General features: G+C 42.0%; 1 protein-coding gene across 2 annotated transcripts in view; it reads left to right on the top strand.

The window, feature by feature from the left end:
- Nucleotides 1–20,246, top strand: part of tbck (TBC1 domain containing kinase) — a 52,138-nt gene extending 31,892 nt beyond the window's left edge. For both annotated transcript variants that reach the window (XM_035418407.1, XM_035418406.1), the window contains exons 24-26: nucleotides 2,926–3,101; nucleotides 8,271–8,430; nucleotides 19,130–20,246. In XM_035418407.1, coding sequence (XP_035274298.1) covers nucleotides 2,926–3,101; nucleotides 8,271–8,430; nucleotides 19,130–19,240 — 447 coding nt within the window. In that variant the 3' untranslated portion in view covers nucleotides 19,241–20,246. The remainder of the gene's footprint in view (nucleotides 1–2,925; nucleotides 3,102–8,270; nucleotides 8,431–19,129) is intronic.
- Nucleotides 20,247–22,222: the final 1,976 nt, after the last annotated feature.

The following is a 22,222-nucleotide window of genomic DNA, read 5'->3' as shown; positions in this document are numbered from 1 at the left end:
AGAAAATGTTAATCTGTTTGGAAAGCTTGGCTGTGAATCTTCGCCTGTAATCGGCTATATGTCTCGGGGCTTTGAGGGCCGATATTTTTTTCTTTCTTATTCAGCCTGGAACCAGCTCCAGTAGCGCAGTCAATATATTGTATTGTGGGTTCCTTTTTGTCCTGTTTTTAAAAGGAAAAGCACCCAGAATCAGTACTCTGTAGTTTTATCTGGTTCCAGGTCTAAGACCAATGGTCCTTTGGCCCTTCATTGCTTGATCCAGGTAACTGTAGTGGTTTTGGACAAATGTGCCCCCTCCCCCACCCCACAGCTCCGAGGGTTACAGACCGTGACCTGACATAACCAGAGGTTAGGACCTTTTGTGTAGATTGGTGCTTTGAATGACCTCTTTAGATTTTTAAATGGAATTAACAAGGTGATCTGCCAAGCTTGTCACAAATGAACAAATGAAAGTGGGAAGTAATTTTCGCTGACATTTATAATATCTCTTTATATGGGGAACAATGCAGCAAACTTATAATAATGAGGATTTGTAGTGGAGGCAGAGGCCAAATGGGTCACTGGGAGATTTATTTTAAATGGTAGGAAGCAATGAACTGAGGTGGGCTGAATGGTCTGTTCTCAGCCTTGGTCTTTGTTCTTATGTTCTAGTCTAATTTATAATTTTCTTTGAATTCCTTTGCTGTGATTTTGCAGAAATGCATAATGGCAGGTCAATTTGGACATATTTTGTTATTCAGTGTTGTAAATGGATTAGTAAGTTGTAAGTGGATTTCTTCACATTTACGTACTACTGTCAGATTGTGTGTGCGGTGCACGCATCTATGTCTCTGTTAAGGTGTGCAAACTTGTTCATGTGTGCAGGTAGACTTTCGAAAGGTATAAAGTGTATGTGTGACAGAGTCGGAGATGTGGGACTGTGGTTGCATGTAAGCACACGAAGGCACTCTTTTTTTTATTATGCCGGTTATCTTTTTTGAGGGGGTGGGTTCAGGTTTCGATGAGAGAGTATGCTGTTTTCGAGACAGCAGCCGCGTGTGTCTGCAGAAACTCAGGGGGGGGGGGGGGGGGGTTGCTTGGGGGGGCTGGCTGTGACTTCACAAGTGCATCATTTAAGGGAGGGAAGCGTGAAATGTCAGGGATGATTACAAATATGAGAGGAGAGGGCTGAGAGCTCCCACACGTACAGTATATCAGAGATGCCCCCCCCACCCAAAAAAAAAAAATAGCACTGGGCCGCACCGAGCCCTGATGTTCACTGACTGCCAATTACACTTCAGCCAGCGCGAGTAACAGTGCCTGTGGCCAGGGGTACTGCTCACTGGAGCTTATCCACAGACTCACAGAGAAAGAGCATTAGCTAGCGGTGTAGGTGGACGAGAGTTATGGCAGTCTCTCTCTCTCTCTCTCTCTCTCTCTCTTTGTCTCCCTCCCTCCCTCCCTCCCAGTGCTGTTAGGGAGGGCTGGGACAGAGGCCGTTTGGAGGGGTGCAGCAAAACCCTCCTACTCAAGCACAGCTGTTTTATTTCATGGATGAAAGCACTTTTCGTATTGCACTGATATTTTCACCCCCCCATTCCTCTCCCATCCCCATAAATTGTTGCATGGGGGCATTGCAGAGGGATGATGGAAATCCCAGATAATAAAATTAAATTGGGTCAGTCTCATTGGTACCGTTCCGGGATGCTGTAGGGTCTCTTTGCTTCTGGCTGGACTTGCTCACCCATGACATTGCATCCCCCACCATGCTGTGGAATCATACAGTGCGCGTAAACTGTATTGATTATTTATGCCTTTATTTTCTATTTAACCTGGTGTGCTAAATGAGAACTCAATTCTCATGTGCGGCAATGGCTTGGGAGATCAATTTGGCTTGGCTGTACAGAGGGTTATGTAGCCAGTTAGATGCAGATGGGTGATTACGTGGATAAATAGAGATTTTTTGTGGGAATTTGAAAGCACGTTGGGTTTAACCTCGCATAGAATTTTTATTACGACACCAAGGACCACAGGTTAGCGCCTTTTAGCATCACTCTCTGTGCATTGTAGCCTCGTATGTTGTAGCTGCTCCAGGCGAGATTAGCAAATGATTCAAATCAGTTGTACAATTAAATATTTCGTCAGCGTTTAAATTTCATGAGATTGTGGTGTGCTGTTGGAGAATAGCTGTGGATGTGAGCTTTACGGATTGATCAGAGTCGGGGTGAAAGCGAGGGCACTTGTCTCCTCTCTGCCTCCATGCAGCAGCTCTTAGGTGATCGATTCCTTAATCTAAAACACAGGACACTTTAGTGGCGAGATAAACCGTATTGGGTCGAGGCCTCATTAAATTAATGGTTTAATTCGCAAGATAATTATAAATGACCACCAGTGCTGCTGTCTGGGTTGGATCCAGCAACTAATAAGGTTTTTTGAAGTCACTCTTGGAATGGAATGTGGTCCACACGTACACCCAACAGACCACCGTGCACTCATCTAGCTGAGTTCTGTTCCAATTTTGTGGTTTTTGGATTCAAAAAATATTTGAATGTAACTTTTTGATATTTTCCTGTAAGTCATTGATTGTCTGTGCTGCATGGTAGCTCTGCTGCTAACAAGGATCCTTGAATCCTGATCAGGCCTGGGTCAAATACGTATTTGTTTTGGATTCAAATACTTTTCTGCACTTTACTGATCTTGTCTGGTGTATTGGAACCAGTAAAAAAGTGCAAACCGCGCCTTCTAGTCATATTGGCAGGCTCAGTTACCCCAGGCACGATCAATAGAGCAAAAAAAAGTATTTGAATCCGAAACAAATACATATTTGACCCAGGTCTGATCCTGACTCTCTTGTAACTACTGTGAGGTGTGTGGAAGAGGGATTTTTTGTAGTGTCACGTTACCACTGTATTTAAAATGCCTCACTTTACCCCCCTCCCCCCACAGTCCCGGGAGCCCCTCAAGCTGAGCGATCTGAAGGGCGAGGTTTCCCCCCGCATCTCTGTCGAGGACTTCATCGACCTGTGCGAGCTGTCTGGCCCCGCCCACTTCAAAACCCCCACCAAGAGGACCAAGTCCGGCAAGCCCAAGATCCTGGCTCTGGACATCCGCAGCAGCGAGGAGTATCCTTTGTTCCTGCGTTGCAGCCCACGCGGAAACACTCCACTTCCCTGCCTCTGGGTGGTCGGTTGTTCGGTTGGTCAATTTGATTGGTTGATTGGTTCATTGACTCTCTTGGATGATTGGTTGATTGATTGACTGGTTGATCAGCTGAAAGGCTACATTTGTCAATTCGAGCAAGTTACAGATGAAGCACTATTGGAAGCGCACAGAAATTGCCAGTGCTGCCAAGGAAAATATTCTTGTGAACTGTCATGATAAACCTGATAAAAATGCAGACACCAGTGTGTGCCGAAAAAAACATTTATCAGGAATTCTTTTTTTTGCTACTTTGGCATTTTCCATTCAATGCAGACCAAAGTGCTCCCATTTTTTATGTGAAGGTCATGTTTGAAATATGAATACAAACATTTGTTTGAAAAGCACAACAGCAGCTTTGTTGATTAATTGGCACATTCTCTGCATGGTATGAGAGCTGCTCATAATTATTCTTTTGGTATTTCTGGTATATTGTTTGGGGCAGTTCACCGTGTTTCATAACGGTTTTAAAAAGTTAACTTTAAAAGTTGCGTGCAGTCAAAGAGACACCAGGGAGCCTCAATTTGTGTTTGTTTATCACCCACTTGTTATAATTATTATCAGTAAGTGCTAACATTTCTCAGTGTTATGTGTTGAAGATGTTACAGTTGGGTTTTTATGTATGCAATTCAGAAAATGCTAGTGGAGGATTTCACAAACATTTGCAGCTTGTTCTCTGGCAAACAAATCAAGGATCACATTCTCTCTTTACAGAGGACAAATATTTAAATTAAATTAAAAGTGGTTTGAACTGTGGTAAAGAGAATGAATTCCTACATACATTGTATATGTAACATCGATAGTTTATATATATGTTCATCAGTAGTTTTTTAATTTTAGCGATTTTAATGAAATTTTATTTTTTAATTTAAATTCATATTGATGGTTCACAGATCTGTGGAGTGATTTTGAATTTGTATTTCAGTTTCTTATCCGGTTCATTATGTACTCAAAACTAATTGAATTACAGCAAAGATAAATGGATCCACTCTGCTTCATTATGGCTTATTAAGCTGTAGGAATTGCAGATTGATATTTACCGTTTAATGAATTATATAAAAATATTCATACTGCAGTCTAATTTGGACTTGATTGGCTGCCGTCTCCACGGTGTACTGAGGCTCGTACTGTGGGAGATGTATTTTGTGTTCGGTAAATCCTGTCCAATTAGAGAATAATTGCATGGGAATTTTAGGTGTTCTCCTTGGAGAGCTGCTCTAGGCGTAGCTAACAGACGGATTCCAGCTCACGCAGCGAGCGGTGTTTCCCCAAACGTGTGGCGTCCCTCGCTTATGCAGTGTGGTTGCATTTCTATCTGAGGGCACGTCGAAAAAATAACCAATCACGTTTCTCCTCTCCTCGTGGCCTCTCTTAGCACCCAATCCCGAAGCCCCATTGCTGTAAGTCCCCCTTGTGTGCCAGCAAACAGCACCACGATGAAAACGAACCGTGGACCTGAACCTGTCCGAATCGGCCTCCGGGGCACTCTGTGGTTGGCCGGTCTGGTGCATCGGACACATCTGAACGTTCTCTGGGGTTCAGATGCATGCTCCGTCTTAAGGGCCCCGGCATCTGTGAGAGCGATGTCATCTTGGCCCGAAGGCAATCCATTCAGCACGGCTGTTAAGGCTTCCTGTTTTTATTATTTCCACAAAACGTTTTGCATGTGAGCGCAGCGCTTCTTGGCTGTTGCGTTAGCTCTGAAATGAATCATGACTGACGTGACCCGTGGCAGAATACTAAATAGGAAGCGTGTGCCGCTCATAGCTCTGGAATTAATTTATTTTATTGTGTTTTAATTATTGTCTTTGCAGACGGTGAAATAAGTTGCATAATTCATATTCACGAGATCTTTCCGTGCGCGTTTGAAGTAATGGACTATGGCTTTTGTCTGACGTTGTGGAAGGTAGAGAAGTTGAAAAGGTTTTTTTTTTTTTTTCAATGCGATCATTGTTTGACTGATTGACACATGCCACAGCCTTCTGAATTGCGTTTCATTGGCACGTAACTTGAACAACTTTGAGTAGCGGCCCGGGAGTTGCATGAAAGGGTTACTCGCAAATGCGCCGCCATTACATCCGCCTGGAAAAAAAAAGAGTGCCTTCTGAGCAAATGCGTACGACTGTGCAAGTAGGGCACATTTGATTAAAACCCAACCCCTCTATTCACAGCAACGGTCCATTTTTTCTCTCTTTAAGGTATGAAAAGGAGAGACACCCTGTAGGGGTGTGTAATCTGTGCTCAGCGGTGAGGCCGGTCTCTGATTAATTCCAGCCGCAGTGAAAGGAGGGCCACACAGCTCTCTCGCGGGTGCGTTTTTTGAAAAAGCTCCGCAATAAAAAAAAATTTAAAAAAGTTGCCAAATTCAATAGGCCCCTAAATCTACCTCGGCTCACCGCTGAGACAGGCCGAACTTTAATACCTCATGCGCCCAGTCAGCACTCTCTCTCTCTCTGTTAACAGACTTTTTTTTTTGTTTTGTTCTGGTAAGTGCTAATGTGCGTGTGCGCGCATGTGTGTGCGAGAAGGGCGCGTGTGCGTACGTGCATGTGCGCATGCCAGTGTTTAATGAAAGCATGCTTTCGTTTTGAAAAGAAAGCATTCTTCTGAGTGGAAATGTTAATTGTTTAAAGAGAGCCGTAGCTCCGTTAATCACTTTGGATCAGCGGAGAGGCCTTGTGAAGGCCAGGCTTTTTGGACGGAGTCCTCCCGAACGGGCTCCCGGGGGAAATGGACGGATTCGAGGCTTAGAGCATTTGCCTCTGACCAGACCTCCCGGCGTTGTCGCGAATGGCTAAGCCACCACCATCAGTCACGGTTGTCCCCAAAAGCAAACACATCCCTCAGAACCTCAAATCCAGCCTAAACCATATTAAGCATGATTGTTACATCTAATTCCACCAGCATATTTTTAGTGTATCTTTATTCTGACTCATTCAGACTGTCTGATGCAGAGAGGCTCGAAAAGCATTAGAGGGTACAGGTGTGGAATACTAATGTAAGATAAGCAGACTGAGTGCAACCAACAGTGTAAAATATAGTTATCTAAATGTCCATGTGCACCTATTTTAATTACATATAACCTAAGTTTTGTTGCTACAGTTGGCAGTTCCTCTGGTGAAGCATTGTTCTTTTCTTACAGATAAGCTCTTATTGTCAACACAATGAATCAAACTGAAATAGTGTCTATAAACCTATCTCTGTGTAATTGTATTTGTTATCAAGGAATTACATGACACTAAGAGGTCTTGAGTGAGTTAGTCTGTATGTGGTCGGAGTAAAATTCTGTGGGCCGTAGCTTAGACATTGCTAGTCTGGACTATGACATTGACCCTGCAGGAGTCACCAGGAGCTCAAGGGTTAAACGTTTTCATCAGGGAGAGAAGTGCCTCTCCTCAGATCAGTACTGGTTCTCCTGTAGTACACTGTGTGACCTGCTCTTTTAAAAAAATCACCAAGGACTCGAGGAAATTGGCAGTTCAAAAATGGTTAAAAAAAATAAAATGGACTTAAATGTAACCGTGGCTAAAATACAGTAATCTGAATGGAATTATTTAAGATGAGGAGCTCTGCATTTTTTTCATTTTGAAAGATAAGGCAGTTAAGGCGGTCATGGCAGTAATGATGCATTTCCCAGATTAGCAGAGGGGCTAAGACTGAAAGAGGCAGTTACAGGGAACGGTTACTCGGTTATACGAGTCTCTCTGTGTACATATTTCACTTGGCTCGGCTTGATCCGGTGCTACCGAGCGGTGATATTTTAGCACCACCTCTCTGGGAATCTTCCCTCATTATGTCGGTGTGCTAATGGTTTCCCCCCGTCATTCTCGGAGAGAAAGGGCTTGTTACCCATTTCTCGTAGATGTCTCCGTTGGGGCCCTTCACACCTACATCATTTTCAGCAGCTCGGTTGAGGTTGGACTGACTGTTCCGGCTGAAAGTATCGTCTGCCCTCATATCTGCCACCAGTTTTCACTGGTTCTGTCATTCCGGAATATTCCAAGAGCTGTCATTAAATTATATAACAGTGTGCGTGGGCGCGATGAACGTTTGTCATAAATTCTGTCAATCTGCATTTAAGGGTGTTAAGTGCTTCATTTTCTCACTAAATGGTGACATTTTGCAGTTCAGTAAACAGAAGGGAACGCTAAAGGTATAATGCTGCTTTGTTGACCCCTATTTCTATTTTTAAAAGAAACGTTCTTGATTAAATTAGGAATATATATATTTTTTAAATTAGAAAGGTTGTTCGCCTGCATGTTCCCATTTGGCTGTTCCAGGTATTTAAGCGAAGCCCTGCTATTGTCTTTACTATGTGAATTTACAAGGGCCATACCCACAGGCCCTCAGGGACGTGCCAGTGAGCTGTCTGTTTTATGGGGGACATAATAGCCTGGCTGTTTAAAGACTGCGTGGAATGTATTTTAATGTAAATTTCAGCCCATGCGGCTGGAAGGTGAGATTCATCATGGTGTTGAAACTCCAAATCAGGATGATAAGCCTCTCTCTCTCTTTTGCTCACGATGGTTAAGCTGCTGACGTCTCCCCTTTGCTTTTGTCTTCTCCACCAGCTTTGTGTCAGATTTATATGAAGTCAGGGTTGCATTGGTTTTATATGCACTTTCAGCCCCTTTCAACTACACTCAAAGTATATACAGAGCTATTGTTGTTAATGGACTATTTTTCCATATCAATTCTTTGTGGCAGTGCGATTGTAGCTACTTCTCAGACATGACTTTTGCTTTTTCCTCTTTCCCCCTCTCGCTTTCTCTTCCTTCGACAGGTTTGGTGTGTGTTATTTTGTTACTGCACATGTAGGTCTCAGTTCTGGTTTCGGAGATGAACAAAATGCATTGCCTTTGTAGCTGTGTGATTTTGTGTGCGATTTTTAAAGCTGTTTATGTTGAAACTAAAACTGCTTTGGTGATAATTATCTGTGGGAGTCAATATTGCTTTTGTTGCCATTCCAATTTAACCTAAATTCCGTTCCAACAAAAAAGAACCTGTCAACTGTTAGCAGACTGAAAAGGTGTAAATGTAGGGTGTGCTGTACACAAACAGAGCTGCGCTTGGCCTTGACGTGCCTTTTCCAGTTTCAACCGCGGTCACGTTCCGGGGAGCATCAACATCCCCTGCAGCACGGCGTCCGGCCCGGACGGGGAGCTGGTCCAGACCGCTGTCACCAGCACCCTGCTGGGCTTCAGAGGGAGGGTCATCGTGGTCATCAGCCACGTGATGAAGAATGCCAGCATGGTGAGCTCATTCCGCTCCTCTACCTCTCGAACAAGCACACACACGCACGCACGCAGGTACACACACATACACCTACATACACGCATGCACACACGCACATACACACACACACACAGAAGCACTAATGCACACGCACACACGTTTACATATATGCACGGGAATGCACAACCACACTCTCACAAATCATGTCAGCATTCCGCTGACTTGATTTATCCTTTACATCCGCATTTCCCAACTTTCTCCTTCCGCGGCACACATTCCAAATTTACAGCGTCTCGTGTCACACTGACGTTGATGTGACACTTCAACAGTAGGTCTAAATGTTTTTTTGGGGACTTGAGCGATATGGATTTTAATGACAGTTATTTTTTCTTTTGTGAATGGGATTTGTTCATCTGGGGTTTTTAAAATTTGTTTGAACTTCTACATTTTTAAAAAATCACACGACATGCCTGACCTCACCTGACCACACACCAGAGTGCCGCAGCACACCGGTTGGGAAGCGCTGCCTTACATGTCATGTTTTACTTCCCCATTGTTTTTCTGTTTTAATTTTTAAAGAATGTTGTATGCAGTATTTACAGTATGTACTGATCTATGACCTCTTCATTTCCTCAAGCACTGGTGCTTTGGAGTTCTTCCTGAAAAAAAATCTCTAGCGTGTAGTGTGATATATAAAAATGGTATATCCCTGTTCACTGTACTTTTGGCCAGGCATCGCAATACAGAAAGGAATTTAAGTATCGTAAATTAAATATGTTATTGTCTTTATATAAATCTGGCTTTGTATCAGACAGTGAGTAGCCTATTTGCAGTATGATTTTGTATTAATCTCAATGACTTGGCTGAGAATGCTCATATACCACAGTGTCACGTGCCAAGGTATTTTGCAGAAGGGGGTTTCTGTCAGGTAGCCTAGTCCCGTTTGCGGTGTTTTCGCTAAATCGTTCTGCTGCATCTAGACGCATAGCCCGCGCTGTGCTGTGCTGTGTCTGTGACAGGCCTGTTTTCAGCCCTGACCGTGGGCTTTGATTAAGGCTGCCAGTTTACCTCGGGGAGACAGCCAATGGCACGCCGAGACTGCCAAGTACCAAAACAGCGCAAATGACTGGGCCACTGTGATTACAGCTCCATTTCCCCTCGCTCTGTCATCGTTTGAGCGTTTGTGGAGATATCCCTGTACTGTTTCACAGTGCATTTGACTCTTTCTGTGCCGTTCAACAGCGCAAAGCTTACAGTACTTGTTAGAAGTAAATACTTCATTGCTGCTTTTGTTGTTGTTTTGAGTGATTCAAATTTACAATGTTTGGTTTGGCATATTGCGAGAGGCAGGTTGGAGTGATTTCTGGGGAACTCCTCTCTCTGACAAGTTTCACATGGTCTTTGACCACACTGAATCCAAACCTCGGTTTTAAAATTGAATTCAGAAGCCAAGCATTTCTTTAGTCTGGAAAAAGACTCCCAGTGGCATAAAAGTCAACATTTCACTTGGATCTTTTACTGCTTGTTTTAGTGTGTCCAGGTTTTGGATTACAGAAGAGGTTGAGAATGATCACTGAATAAGGATCTTTTTTCAGAGCAATGTTGCTAATGACTTAATAAAATATGACCAATTAAATGTATATTTCTCTTGACATATTATGCACTTCTACTGTCTACATAATAATATATACATATATATTTTTTAAAAAATAAGAAATTTAAACTTGCGTATTCATTGTTTCTTTGTCCAGTTGCTCTTTGATTGATGGGTTGAGGGTTCTTAGCAGTAGTAAGAGTAGGAATTGAAGTATTGAGTGTTCAGTTGCCATGATGTTGAAACTGTGGAAGAAGCTACTATGCTACTTGCGCTAACTTGTTTTGTCACTATGACCTTTTACCAAACAACCCATGAAGACAAAACACATTTCAGCTAAGTGCGTGAACATATTCAGCTTAGTCTCTCCCGGATTCTCAGCATTACACAAGTGTCTGTTATGATTAAGCAATTTAAGCATTCAATTAATCACAAGCAGCCGGTTGCTTTTAATTAAAGCACAATGGGGAAAGGATTTAAAAATTTATCTCCAAATGTCAATGTGGTATTTAAGAGCCAGGTCATCTGCCTGCTGAAGGGAGAAAGCAAATTCGTTCGAGTCTTGCAAGTTTACAGCCAATTACCGGTTTCGGCTGGATAGATATTTTGTTCGTATTTTACTGTTGACCTATTTGTCTGCTGTAAGATAAGGGAAGGCCTTTGGGAAGAGAAGTGTGTCCATGCTGGAACGGTAATTGATACCATTCATTTAAATCAGGAGCCTTTTCCAAAATTACAGACATTGAGCAGAATCCAATTGAAGTCCCATTGGAGTAATAGAGCTTTTAAAGTGTAAAACCATTAAATTTCTCTAGGTGGCCATTTATTATTGATATCCCTGCCTGCAGGGTATTGCCTGGTATTTCCATTCCAATACGTTATAAATCTTTGACTTGATTATTCCCGTGCAGCGAAAATGGTTGGCAGCAGAGGAAGTTTAGAATGAAACTTCTGTTCCCTATTTCTCTGTTTAATGGCTGTTTGGTCTTGCCTACAAAGGATACTAAATTAAAAGTTTCTTGCTCGCAAATTTGTTGACAGGAATATCTCTTTTTCTTTTGAATCAACATTGTAATGTGAAATTTGAATCCAATATCTTATCTTGTAGTTTTAGTGCGCTAGATGCCACAGAAAAGACATGTCAGTAAATAGGACTCAAGGTCTCATAACTATGTTTAAAATCCTTCAGGTTATCTTGAACAGCACACAATTGTGTGTAACCAGTAGTTTGTTTATGACATAATGTTCTTACTATAGGATAACTTATTTTTTCATTAAATAAATGAAATTATATTTTTTTAAATGTGTTTTGTGTTTACTCAGGTTCCCTTTGTCGAATATTACATTTTGTCTATTTTAAGTAGGACAACAAGGCCTGATAAGGACAAAGCCTGGTACTTTCTTTACCATTCACATGACACCTCCTCAAAGTGATTCATTCAGGTAGCAATTATATTAATTATCATAATAGTGATAGCGTGCTAGCATTGTCAGCTGCCCTTTCTGACAGAATGTCTGCCAAATGTGAATGCATGTCTGTCCTAACGCCACAATATTCCATATTAGTTGATTCTCAATAGCACAGTGATTAAACTGTGTCTAGTAGGGCGATATCTTCTTAAACATATTTTTTCGCCTCTTATCCACAATTAAGTACAGGGAAAATCTTGTGATCACTTAATTGTGGTGAAAGGATATGTTTAGGAAACCTCACTGCTAGACACAGTTCAATTACTGTACTTCGTTATTGAGAATGAAAGGATGTAAAATATTGTGACTTTGATACTGATGTATACCAATAACCAAACCACAAAAAAGGAAATGCAATTCTGTAGACTGTGTTATGAGATGTGAACGTCCGGGGTTTCACGGAGATGACCGTTGTCCTTTTAGTCAAACAATGGGAATGACAGGCATGCACCGCGAGCCTTGGGCTGCGTTCCAACTGTCACTCGAAGTAAAAGGTAGCTCTCTGAAGAGCTAATCAAGGTTTACGCGAATCTGAGTGGGGATAGCAGTTGTTACGTGCTGGCGGAGCCAAGAGCTTGCCTGCGCTGACTGCATCTGTCAGCATACGGTTTTGGGAGACGCAGGACAGCTTCAGCTTATTCCCCCCACCCCCCTACCCCTCCCTCTCCCTCTCCCCCTCCCCCTGCCAGCTTCGCACAACCTCCAGGGACGCAGGGGAGACGACTTTGGGAACAATGAGCACGGTTAGGCAGCTGTACCAGTGAATGTGAGGCACTCTAGCTTGTTACAAAGAAACAGGCAGACAGTACAGTATGTGAAACACCGTTTCCCTCCCACCCTCGGTGTGTTCGTAGCTCACTTCCAGAGACTGCTGCACAGGTATTCCGTCTGCCTGTGGGTGTTCCGCCTTTGGTCTCGCCCCCCCCGTGAGTGCTCCTGACGAGCTGGCCAATCAGCACACTTTTAGTTTCAACAGTGGGGCACTTTTAAATGTCAGGCCTACTGAGCACAATATGTGTTCAGCTAATGCAGAAATACAGAATACCTGTTGTGCGTGCTTCTGTTGTGCTGCTTTTTTTTTACCTTATCGTAATATGCCTGTATAGCCTGTGATATTTTCTATTTATATGGGTCATATATTTTGGTTTTGTTTTGAACACGTGTGTACTGTATATATATTTTATACATTTTGGTAGAAATGACAGCATTTTTTATGCATAGTCCCCCTATTTCAGGACACTATAATGTTTAGGATATATCAGTGCTATATAAATGAAAGTAGTCATGCTTAGTACTTTGTCACATATCCTTTGCATCCAATGACTGCTTGAAGTCTATGGCCCATAGACATCACCAGGTGCTGTGTGTCTTTTCTGGCAATGCTCTGCCAGGCCTGTACTGCAGCCATCTTCATCTCCTGCTTGTTTCAGGGGCTTGTAAACTGGCCATCCTATTTCTGCACCTGGTTTGCATCCTGCAGTGTAGCCTTTGTATTTCTGCTCATCAGGTCTTCTGCAGACAGTAGTCACTGACACATCCACACCTGCCTCCTGAAGAGTGTTTCTGATCTGGCAGACAGCTGTTTGGGTTTTTTTTTTCATTATGGTGAGAATTCTTTGGTCATTAACTGCAGAGGTCTTTCCAATTGCTGAGCCCATCAGTGCTCTCTTTATTTTTAATGATGTTACAAACGGTTGGTTTTGGTAAACCTAGTGTTTTGCCTGTGTCCCTGACTGTTTCTTCTTATTTGTCAGCCTCATAATTGCTATCTTCACTTTCATTTGCACAACTCTGGTCCTCATGTTGACAAATGCCAATAACAGCATGCATAGGCAATCAAAAGTCTGACATACTGAAGACTAGACTTTGAAAGCTCTTATACTTTCACTAAGGAAGCAACGGAACCCAAATGACTCATCAGAAAGACCCGTGAACCCATTTGTCCCAGAAATCTCCCTGAAATGGGGGGACTATGTATAAAAAAGTAATGTAAATTTCTACATGGTGAAACCAAAATGTATTAAAATAACCTTTAATAAAAGCTAAGAGTCTGTGACCACATGTGAATAGTTTAATTACAAATCTAAAATTGTGGAGTACGGAGCTAAATCAATAAAATCGTTATGGAGCTCACCCACACACGTGTGTGTGTGTGTGTGTGTGTGTGTGTGTGGTTACAGTATGTGCTGTTGAAATGGACAGATGTATCAGATTCTCCTGATGGTTCGCGGCAGGGCAAGCCAGAGCCTGGTTCTGATGTCTGAGTGGGAGTGGGCCTGCACTAAAGGAGCAAAGCTCACTCTCTGGCTATTTTCTCTCCTCTGCAGAATCAAATATTATTTGTACTGCGGGGCAGCCCTTTCAACGGCAAGATCACTTTCTCTGAACATTTAAAGCCTACTAGGAATAAAGAATATGAATTGCAATGCATTAAGCAGTGATCCTTTAAAGACAGAACCAGGACACAGAGTATTTTGCTAGCACACGATTGCTGCTATAATTTGAGAAACTGGCCAGCAGTGTCTTCGTGAGATTTGTAATGAGCGTTTTTTTCCGGGCCGGATGAGTTTTCCTTTGTTTACTTGGTAAATGAAGCTGAAGGTGTCGATTTGAAGAGATGCCTGCTATTTGCCATCTGGAGTGTTAGGCATTGGTTCCTTTCTCCTCCAGGTTAGAGAGTGGCAGTTGGTGTTTTTTTTTTTTTTTGTTTTTTTCCTCCTCCTGCTCGACTGACTTATCACTGGCACTGCTTTGATGCAGGTTTTGAGAGCAGACTTTCCTGGACCCTGCAAGTGGATGCGCGAAGTGCACATTGCGCTGACGGTGCCACCAACTGCAGGCCTGACGAGTCGGCTGTGCCGTCCTGTCAGTCCGGCTGCTGGCCCACCTGCTCTTAGGTGCGGTACCAGTCTGCGCAAACACTGCAGCTCTTTTTCCTGTGCCTCAATTCTGAAGCTTTCTGCAGTCTGCAGAGGAGATGTGCTGCTGGTGTTATGCCCAAGTAGGGGCCATGGCTCTGGCTTTGTTTCATCAGACCCTTTCTGTAAGCATTCCCCTGAACACGCTCTCTAAACACTTGAAGCTTCCCAGCCTAGGCAGGTCTAATTTTGGCAAACAAGCTGCCCTTTTGTTCATAAATGAATTTGATTCCCCGCGCCAGACAAGAACTCCCTTTCTCATTTTGACATTTGAGGCTTAGACCGCGCCCGCGTTAGTCGATATCTTTATGAAATATTAAAAAAGCAATCCCTGCTGACTAAACAAGAGATATGTAACATTTCTGCTTGAATATTGTATGTGTTTGAAATACTTTGCTTGTGAGGGACTCCAAACAGCACCGAGCTTTAAAGTGCAATTTCTGTCTCGCTGTCGGGCTGTCAAACCTGGTAATGAGGAAGTGCAAATTGAAATGGCTGGACAACAAGGAGTGGGTATATGTGTGCGAAATTCTGTTTGAAGAAGGACTGCAAGATTGTGCACACTAATGCATTAGTTATGAATGTTTACACAGCCCGCACTGCCTGATTTCCTCTAGTGAGGTAGACACCCGAGACTGATACAGTGGTAGGCGTCCTTTTCGAATGGTTGTTTGTTTTGCAGTGCTCACAAAGTCATCAGTTCTTTGTGACAACAGTTTTTCTTCTGACTGAGATCAGACGATTGAGATCTGTTCGAGATTCCCGATTCCTTCCTTATCGTCAGTCATCTGCATGATCTCCATAAATTCCGCCAGCAACAGATCAAAGAAAATTAAAATTAATTTTAACCTGCAAGTACCACCCAATGAAATCTTCACAGTGCTGCCTCATTATGTAGGATTGCTGTTGCCTTAAATTATTTTGTGAGGACTTTTGTAACCCTGTTCTCAGCTGAAAACAGAGCATGTATTATGTTGTGTACGTGTTTATGTAACTAAAAGCTATTAAATCAGTGTTAAGTTGACCCAGGTCACATGTCTATAAAATTTGCCCCTGTATTAAACATTATTATTTTGCTGCTTGGAAATGTCAATCATCATGATTGACTATGACCCTGTTATAGATGATCGGCTAAATAATCCACCAACATTTCTTGCTTTAATAAGTTCGAAAGGTTACTGAATACCTTGGGCCATTTTGTCTAAGACACAATGTACAAATTTATTTTAATCACACTCCTTTTTTGAACCTACAGCCAAGGCCTATCAGCAAAAGGTTTTTATTTCCTTTTAGTTTCTTGTGTTTACACTGCAGGGTGTACATTTTCCATGCAGTGTGAAGTCAGTGGAGCATGCACCACAGCTTACGAACTTTAAAATTGCAGAAGGATTGTTGTTCCCAGAAAGCGCTGCCTGTTGTTTGTCTAGAATGCCTTTGACTAGAGTGTTCAGTGGACACGTCCCTTAAGGTCCCATGTCGTGCTATTTTGCTGCAATTTTGAATTATTTCACAAGGTGTACCGAACGTGTTGATATTTTTTTTTATGGGAAAAATATTGCAATACATAAAAAAAATATATACGCTGCAGTCAAGACAACTTGAAACTAATAAATAAAAAATAAAAAAACGAGATCCAACTTGCAAAAATACAATTGAACGGTTGTCGAACTCGGAATTACAGGTTTGAAATTCAGGTATAATTTCAGAGCTCCGTTTTATCTCAAAATTTGAACAAAAATGGCAGCATGTGTAGTACATAAGAAATTAATTTACATTTACATTTGCATTTTAATGGATATTTGGGTGTGTAATTATTTGATGTGTTAGTATCATTTATGTTTCACATTCATTATAGCAATATGTGAACTTTAAAAGTTACAATATCTGTCAGCCACGTTTATCACTAGCCAGCTAAATAATGTTGAAACATTTCATATAGGCTAAATATTTAAATATATTTCATTATATTTTTCGTAATAATGATTTGCACCTCCTACGACATCTTCTCGAGAGGCAGAGTGAGGCAAGTTAACTGTAATTGACTGTAATTAATTTATTGATAATTAAAGTCCTAGGAAACAGCAATGAAGACACCCTGTGGCTTCCCAGGACCAGGGTTGGGGACCCCTTTAAATATAAACTTGTGATATAATTCAGCTTGAGCACGATACAGCAAAGAGCAAAAATGTACGGTTGTTTTTTCAGATTTTTATTCTTGCTTTGGAAATGTTGTGATTTGATAGTGTGGTACAGTGCTTGTGTGTGTTTAATAGTATGCGATATCAAGTGTTCTTTTAATGATTGCATTGTCAAAGTTGGGAGACACTGTTCTTAGTTTTGACGTGGAAGTCCGAAACTTTGTCCAACAAGCCTTCACATGCTCCCTCAAGCCTCGGTGTCTAAGCTTCCTGCATATATCCTTCAGAAAAAAACAAGTTGGAAAAGAAATATGAGATCTGAATAGCCGTTGTCTGCCAAGGCCACCTACGTGATGGCTCTCATGTCTGTAATTAGGCTAATTGGAAAAATAGGAAGAAAACTATTGTATACCAGGTTTATCTTGATAAGAATGTTTAGCTCATCCTCTGTCTGAACGTGCCTTTGTCTTTTCTGTGATATCTTGCATGTGCTCATATTGACCTTTTTTGGCATGTTTTAAGACTTCTTGAAACTCCTCCATCTTGAAGTAGTGGCTTGAAGTAGTGTCTTGAATTTTTTCTGATGGTCTTTGGAAGTTTTCTTGAAGCATAAAGAGGTATCCTCCTGTCATCATTTTTTTCTGATTGTTTAAGTTTGGATAGCAAGTGGCTCGCAGCAAAAACGCAGGAAGGCGGCTTCCTTAAAATCACAGGAAGGACATTGGAGACTTCGCCTTTCACCACGCGGATCCTATTGCGAAGTCGCAGTCAAAACATCGGCCCGGCTCTGGAATGTGGCAGCCACCATTATGGTCCATTCATTAGGAAGAAGACTGAGTGATGCACGCATGTTGTATCGGTGTGGAAGTCACTGGGACTGAGGATGCAGACTAGAGCACAGCTGTAGAAATGAATGGCTTCTTTATCACCATCGCAACCCTCCACCACTCACAGTACCAGTGGATTGGAAGGTTGATTGGAACTGGGTGTTATGGTCAGACAAGTTTTTTGGCCCCATGCACTAGCAATGACTTCAGGAAAAGGATGTCTGTATTCGTAGCTACGGTAAAGTATGGTGCCAAATCTTTGGAGTCAGGTTGTTTTGGATCTGCTAGCCCTGGGGTTCTTTTTGTCAATGGAATCATGAACTCCAGCAAACTGGTATCCCATGAGAGGAAGCTCAATCTTTGCTGCAACCTTTCCAAATTACTTTTGCAATCCCCATACTTGAACCCATTCTAAAAGTTGTGTTTTGAATACTGAAAAAAGGTTTTTGGAAAAGACATTGTTAACCAAAATATTTTTGTGCTAGTATGAAATATTTCGCATATTTTGAGCATATAATATAGCCCATCAGGTGTATTATTTTTTTAATACAGCCTCGTTTGTTCATCTTAATCAATGGTGTAAATCATTTTTGAGGCCAATGCTTTTGGTGGCAGTGTGTAATAATGGTTCGGGAACTGTACTTGTAACTGATGCTGTCTGTTGATTCCCGTGCAGGGCATGCTTGTATCCTTGAGCAAGGTACCAAACTTGAAATGCTTCAGTAATTCATCCAGCTGTATAAGCGGATATTATGTAAAAATACAGGCTCTGTAAGTCGCTTTGTTTAAGAGTGTCTACTAAATGCCTGAATGTAATATAATATTCACTGTATGTGTCATGCGTTCTCTGTCAGAAATATCGACAGATTGATTTGGTTGAATCTTTTTATTTTTCATTTAATTTAACCATACTCCTGTGTTTTGGCTGTGACTTGAAGCAGCAGCAGCCTAAGAATTTGTAACGGCTCTCGTTCTGCCACTCACTGAGGGCCATTGAAATCCATCCGCGAGGGATAAGTGACAGCTCTATTCCAGCGGGTAAAGAGATTATTCACTGCCATCGAGGGAGCGATGATGCAAGAGGGCTTAGAACAAGAACACCACTATTGTGCACATTTCCATTTTTGCCCCCCCCCCCTTTTTTTTTTCTGAAAAAGTATTTATTTTATTTCTATTTTATATTTTGATTGACTCTTTTTTTTCGGTTTTATTGACTTGTGCCACCCCACTGCTGTATCTATTGTAGGAGAAACCTTTCTTTGGAATGTCAATTTTCATATTCAGTCTGGTGCGTTTTTACTAAGCTTTGGCTGTGTTAGGGGGTCTGTGGGATCACAGAAAGACAATTACAGTAACCGAGGGTGATTCCTGAACCGTGTTCAGTGTGCATAGGTGGGCGGCAGTTTAACCTGTCCTTTTTGGCCCTACCACCATCTAGGACTTTATGAGCTGTATTGATTGATACATAAATATCTCTCCTCTGTGAGAAATGCGCATGCCGTTGGGCTCGTGGTGAACATTGACTGGCCGCACGCATCATTGCCTGCTCATTTCCAGTTTGCTTCCAGCTGAGATCTGTAACTCCCAGCGTGAGAAATCCATAGCCTAGAATGAATTCAGCTTGGGCATTTTTACAGGATGAAACGGCGGCACCAGCTAACGTACTGTAAACAGTTCCTGTTTTACCAATGCCCAGTGGTCTACATTTTAAGTTCCTGTAATTTGTTTACTTAGATCGGTTAATTTAACGGCGTCCTGGCCTTTCTTCAGTTCACAGCCCACCTGGTGAAGGCCAACTACCCGCGGGTCTGCATCCTGGATGGCGGCATCAACAAGATGAAGCCCACGGGGCTGCTGACCGTCCCCTCCCCACAGATCTGAGGTCAGCGCCTTGTGACAGATCCCAAGGACCTGCAGATTGCTCCCTCTTCACAGAACTTACCTGAGGTCTGAGCTAAGCCTAGCTCTGTGTCATTTCTTTGTTTGCCTGAGTGGGAAAAACAGGCACTTACCTGGCTGGCCATAATTTTTTATAAGGTGGACTGTAAAGAGAATTGTACTGTAGTTAGATGAGAATTTTATTGAATTTTACTTTTTTCCATGTATTGATGTATTTTTTTTAATTTTCTTATTTTGAAACATATCATCTGCAGTTGTCAAAAAGGGATTTTACTTTCTAATATTTAACTAATCATAGTTCCAATATTTGTACAATGTTCAACTACCTTTGCTCTCTTGGTGATCTCTGCAAGTCTCTGACACCTGCCACCCCCCCCCCCCCCCCCCCGAATCCCCCCCTTTTTTCTGTTAACTGGAATGTTGATTCCGTTTTTTCTTGTGTAATGATTAGGCCATGGCCAAAGATCATGATGTGATAAATGTGTGTGATTTAAGGCACTGTAATAATCTCTTTATGGTGAGTACCTGCTGTTCAGTTTGTGGCACTGTGGTCCAAAAGTAGATAAGTTACACCTTTTATCAGTGGAATAAAGAATTGTTCCTTAACTCATAAAAAAATGAATTATTTTTATTATGATACATTTTAAAAGCGAACAAAGAAAGATAAATAGCACTGACCTGGTGCAGAAATCGGGGCGAATGCGATGCTGCTCAATGTTTAATGTGTGTGCTGTATAATCTGGCATGGACTGTAAATCACAGATGGTAAAAGCATACAGTACAGATAATTTTTACATTGAAAAATGAAATGCAAATAACTGCTACACTGATTTCTGTTACTGTTCTTTATGTTTAGTTTCTCCCCCTTTTTTTGGTTTTCTTTTTAGATCCCAGAAATATTTACCTACATACTCAACACCAATGACAGCAAATGACAAGCACAGCCAAGATACCAATTTAGCTCAATAAAAAACATTACTTGTCTTCAGAAAGAGCTGAAAGATTTTCTTACATTTGGCTTTTATGTTGGTAGATGCTCATTTACCGCACCTCTTTTTCCTTTGAAGAACAAATGATTGCATGCCAGTGCTGGTTTCATAAGTGAAAACACACACACACACCAACGTACACACACTGAAGCACACAGGATTTGGACATTCTGGTTGCTCCTGCATTGATTTTCCCTGTTGTATGAAATCTCCACTGTGTTTGTGTAGAACTGTACTCAACATCACCCTGTAATGCGGCCACTGAAAGTTGCTATGCATATGCTGGCACCCTAGCTGACCCACACAGGTTTCACAATTCTCACGATTCGGCAATGAAACATCCCTCTTAGGTGCATCTGTTGTTAGCTGCCAGCTACCTTGTGACGTAAAAACAATTTAAAATGTAACATCTCTTGCCATTCATTTTTTTTTTGTGTTTGTCTTGTAGCTGATTCACTTTTTGTTCAAGAGCGTTAGTAGGGTATGAAAGGGAGAGGGAATCACCTTGTCCGTCAGCATTTTTTAAACCCATACGTGCAATGCAGAGCAGTTAGTTAATTACAGAACGTTCATTACTCTACAGTTCAGGTTGAGAGAGAGTGAATTATTTAGGCCATTAAACTGGCAGATGAGATGACTAAAGTCAAAAGATTTGACCAGGACGCCAAGGAGCAACAACTACTCCCTGCAGTGTGGCTCCTGGAGTCCGGAAGGCCACAGTTTTAACATCTAATCAAATCCACTTAGATTAACATTATTAGAGTGTTTTTGTCATGGAGCAAGTCAACTTGGAGCAAGTAATGGTTTGCATGAATGTCACAGCAACTCACCTAATAAAGCAACTGGATCCATTTGTCTCATGGAATCCCTGTGAACTTTCGAGAGGAGAGGACCATGGGAAATATGCTGCCTGCCAGCACAAGTAATCTCCATAAAGCCAGCAGACCCTAAGGGAGAGGGCAGGCACGTAGCTCCATCTCTTTAAAATCTGGAGAGAGCTCAGCCGAGGTGTCAGGGACGTTACAGTGACGGGGAATGAGAAATTTGTGGCAGCTCACGGGCAGATGTCCTCTATCTGTTTGAGACCACAGGGCGCTCACTGTCAGTGTGTCTAATATTCTCTGCTTTATCTGATCAGTGTCAGACTCGGGGCTGCACTTGTTCGACGGGGCCCATATTTCGCCGCAGACAGGTATGTACAAGACGATGTGTCTTCGCCTAACTTCTACGGATGTCTTGCGCTGATAAAACCGGCCGGGTGCCTGAGTCCTCTCAAAAATCGAGCGGTTCTTTGGCTTTTTTTTTTTTTTTAGATGCTCCACCTGCCTCCCTGTTAGACCTGGGAGTTACACAGCAAGGTGCTGCTATGCAGGGGGAGCAGCGGTGATGAGAGATGATGAAACAGTATTTATTGGCTGAACCTGTTCGGCAATGACTGTTATATCTGTTCTGCACTGCCAGCACAGCAATGCCACGAGTGAATGACAGCTTGAGGATAACTCAGGTTGCTAGGCGACACCTTATTCCTGCTGTATCTGTTTTAAGCGTTTTGTGCATTGCTGGAATATGTATGTGTGACTATATATCATACACTTTCTGTACAAATATCTATGTAAATAAAATATGCAGATTTTAAAATTATTTCAGTTATAGGTATAGCATAGCATATTTTGGATGAAAATTTTATCCTATCGTGGTGAAGCCAGAAGCGTGTAACCCTAGTATTTATGTCCCAATTGGGTAATCCAATTCGGGGGAGGGGGTGACTATGTTTAAAACCGGTTGCAATTCCTACACAGATCTCTTGATATGGATGCAAATACCCTCATATTAATGATTAAGTCAACGCTTTAGCCTCCTATTCATTGCATCATTTCAAATGCAGTATGTGAGTACAGAGCCAATCCAAAAAAAAAAAGAAAACAAATTGTGTCACTATCCCAGTACTTTTGCCCTTAATTGTACACATTTTCTG

The sequence above is a fragment of the Anguilla anguilla genome, chromosome 5 (genome assembly GCF_013347855.1).
Source record: "Anguilla anguilla isolate fAngAng1 chromosome 5, fAngAng1.pri, whole genome shotgun sequence".
In the NCBI taxonomy this organism is placed as follows: Eukaryota; Metazoa; Chordata; class Actinopteri; order Anguilliformes; family Anguillidae; genus Anguilla; species Anguilla anguilla.
The sequence above is the reverse complement of the archived record's forward strand: the minus strand, read 5'-3'. Positions and strand labels throughout refer to the sequence as shown.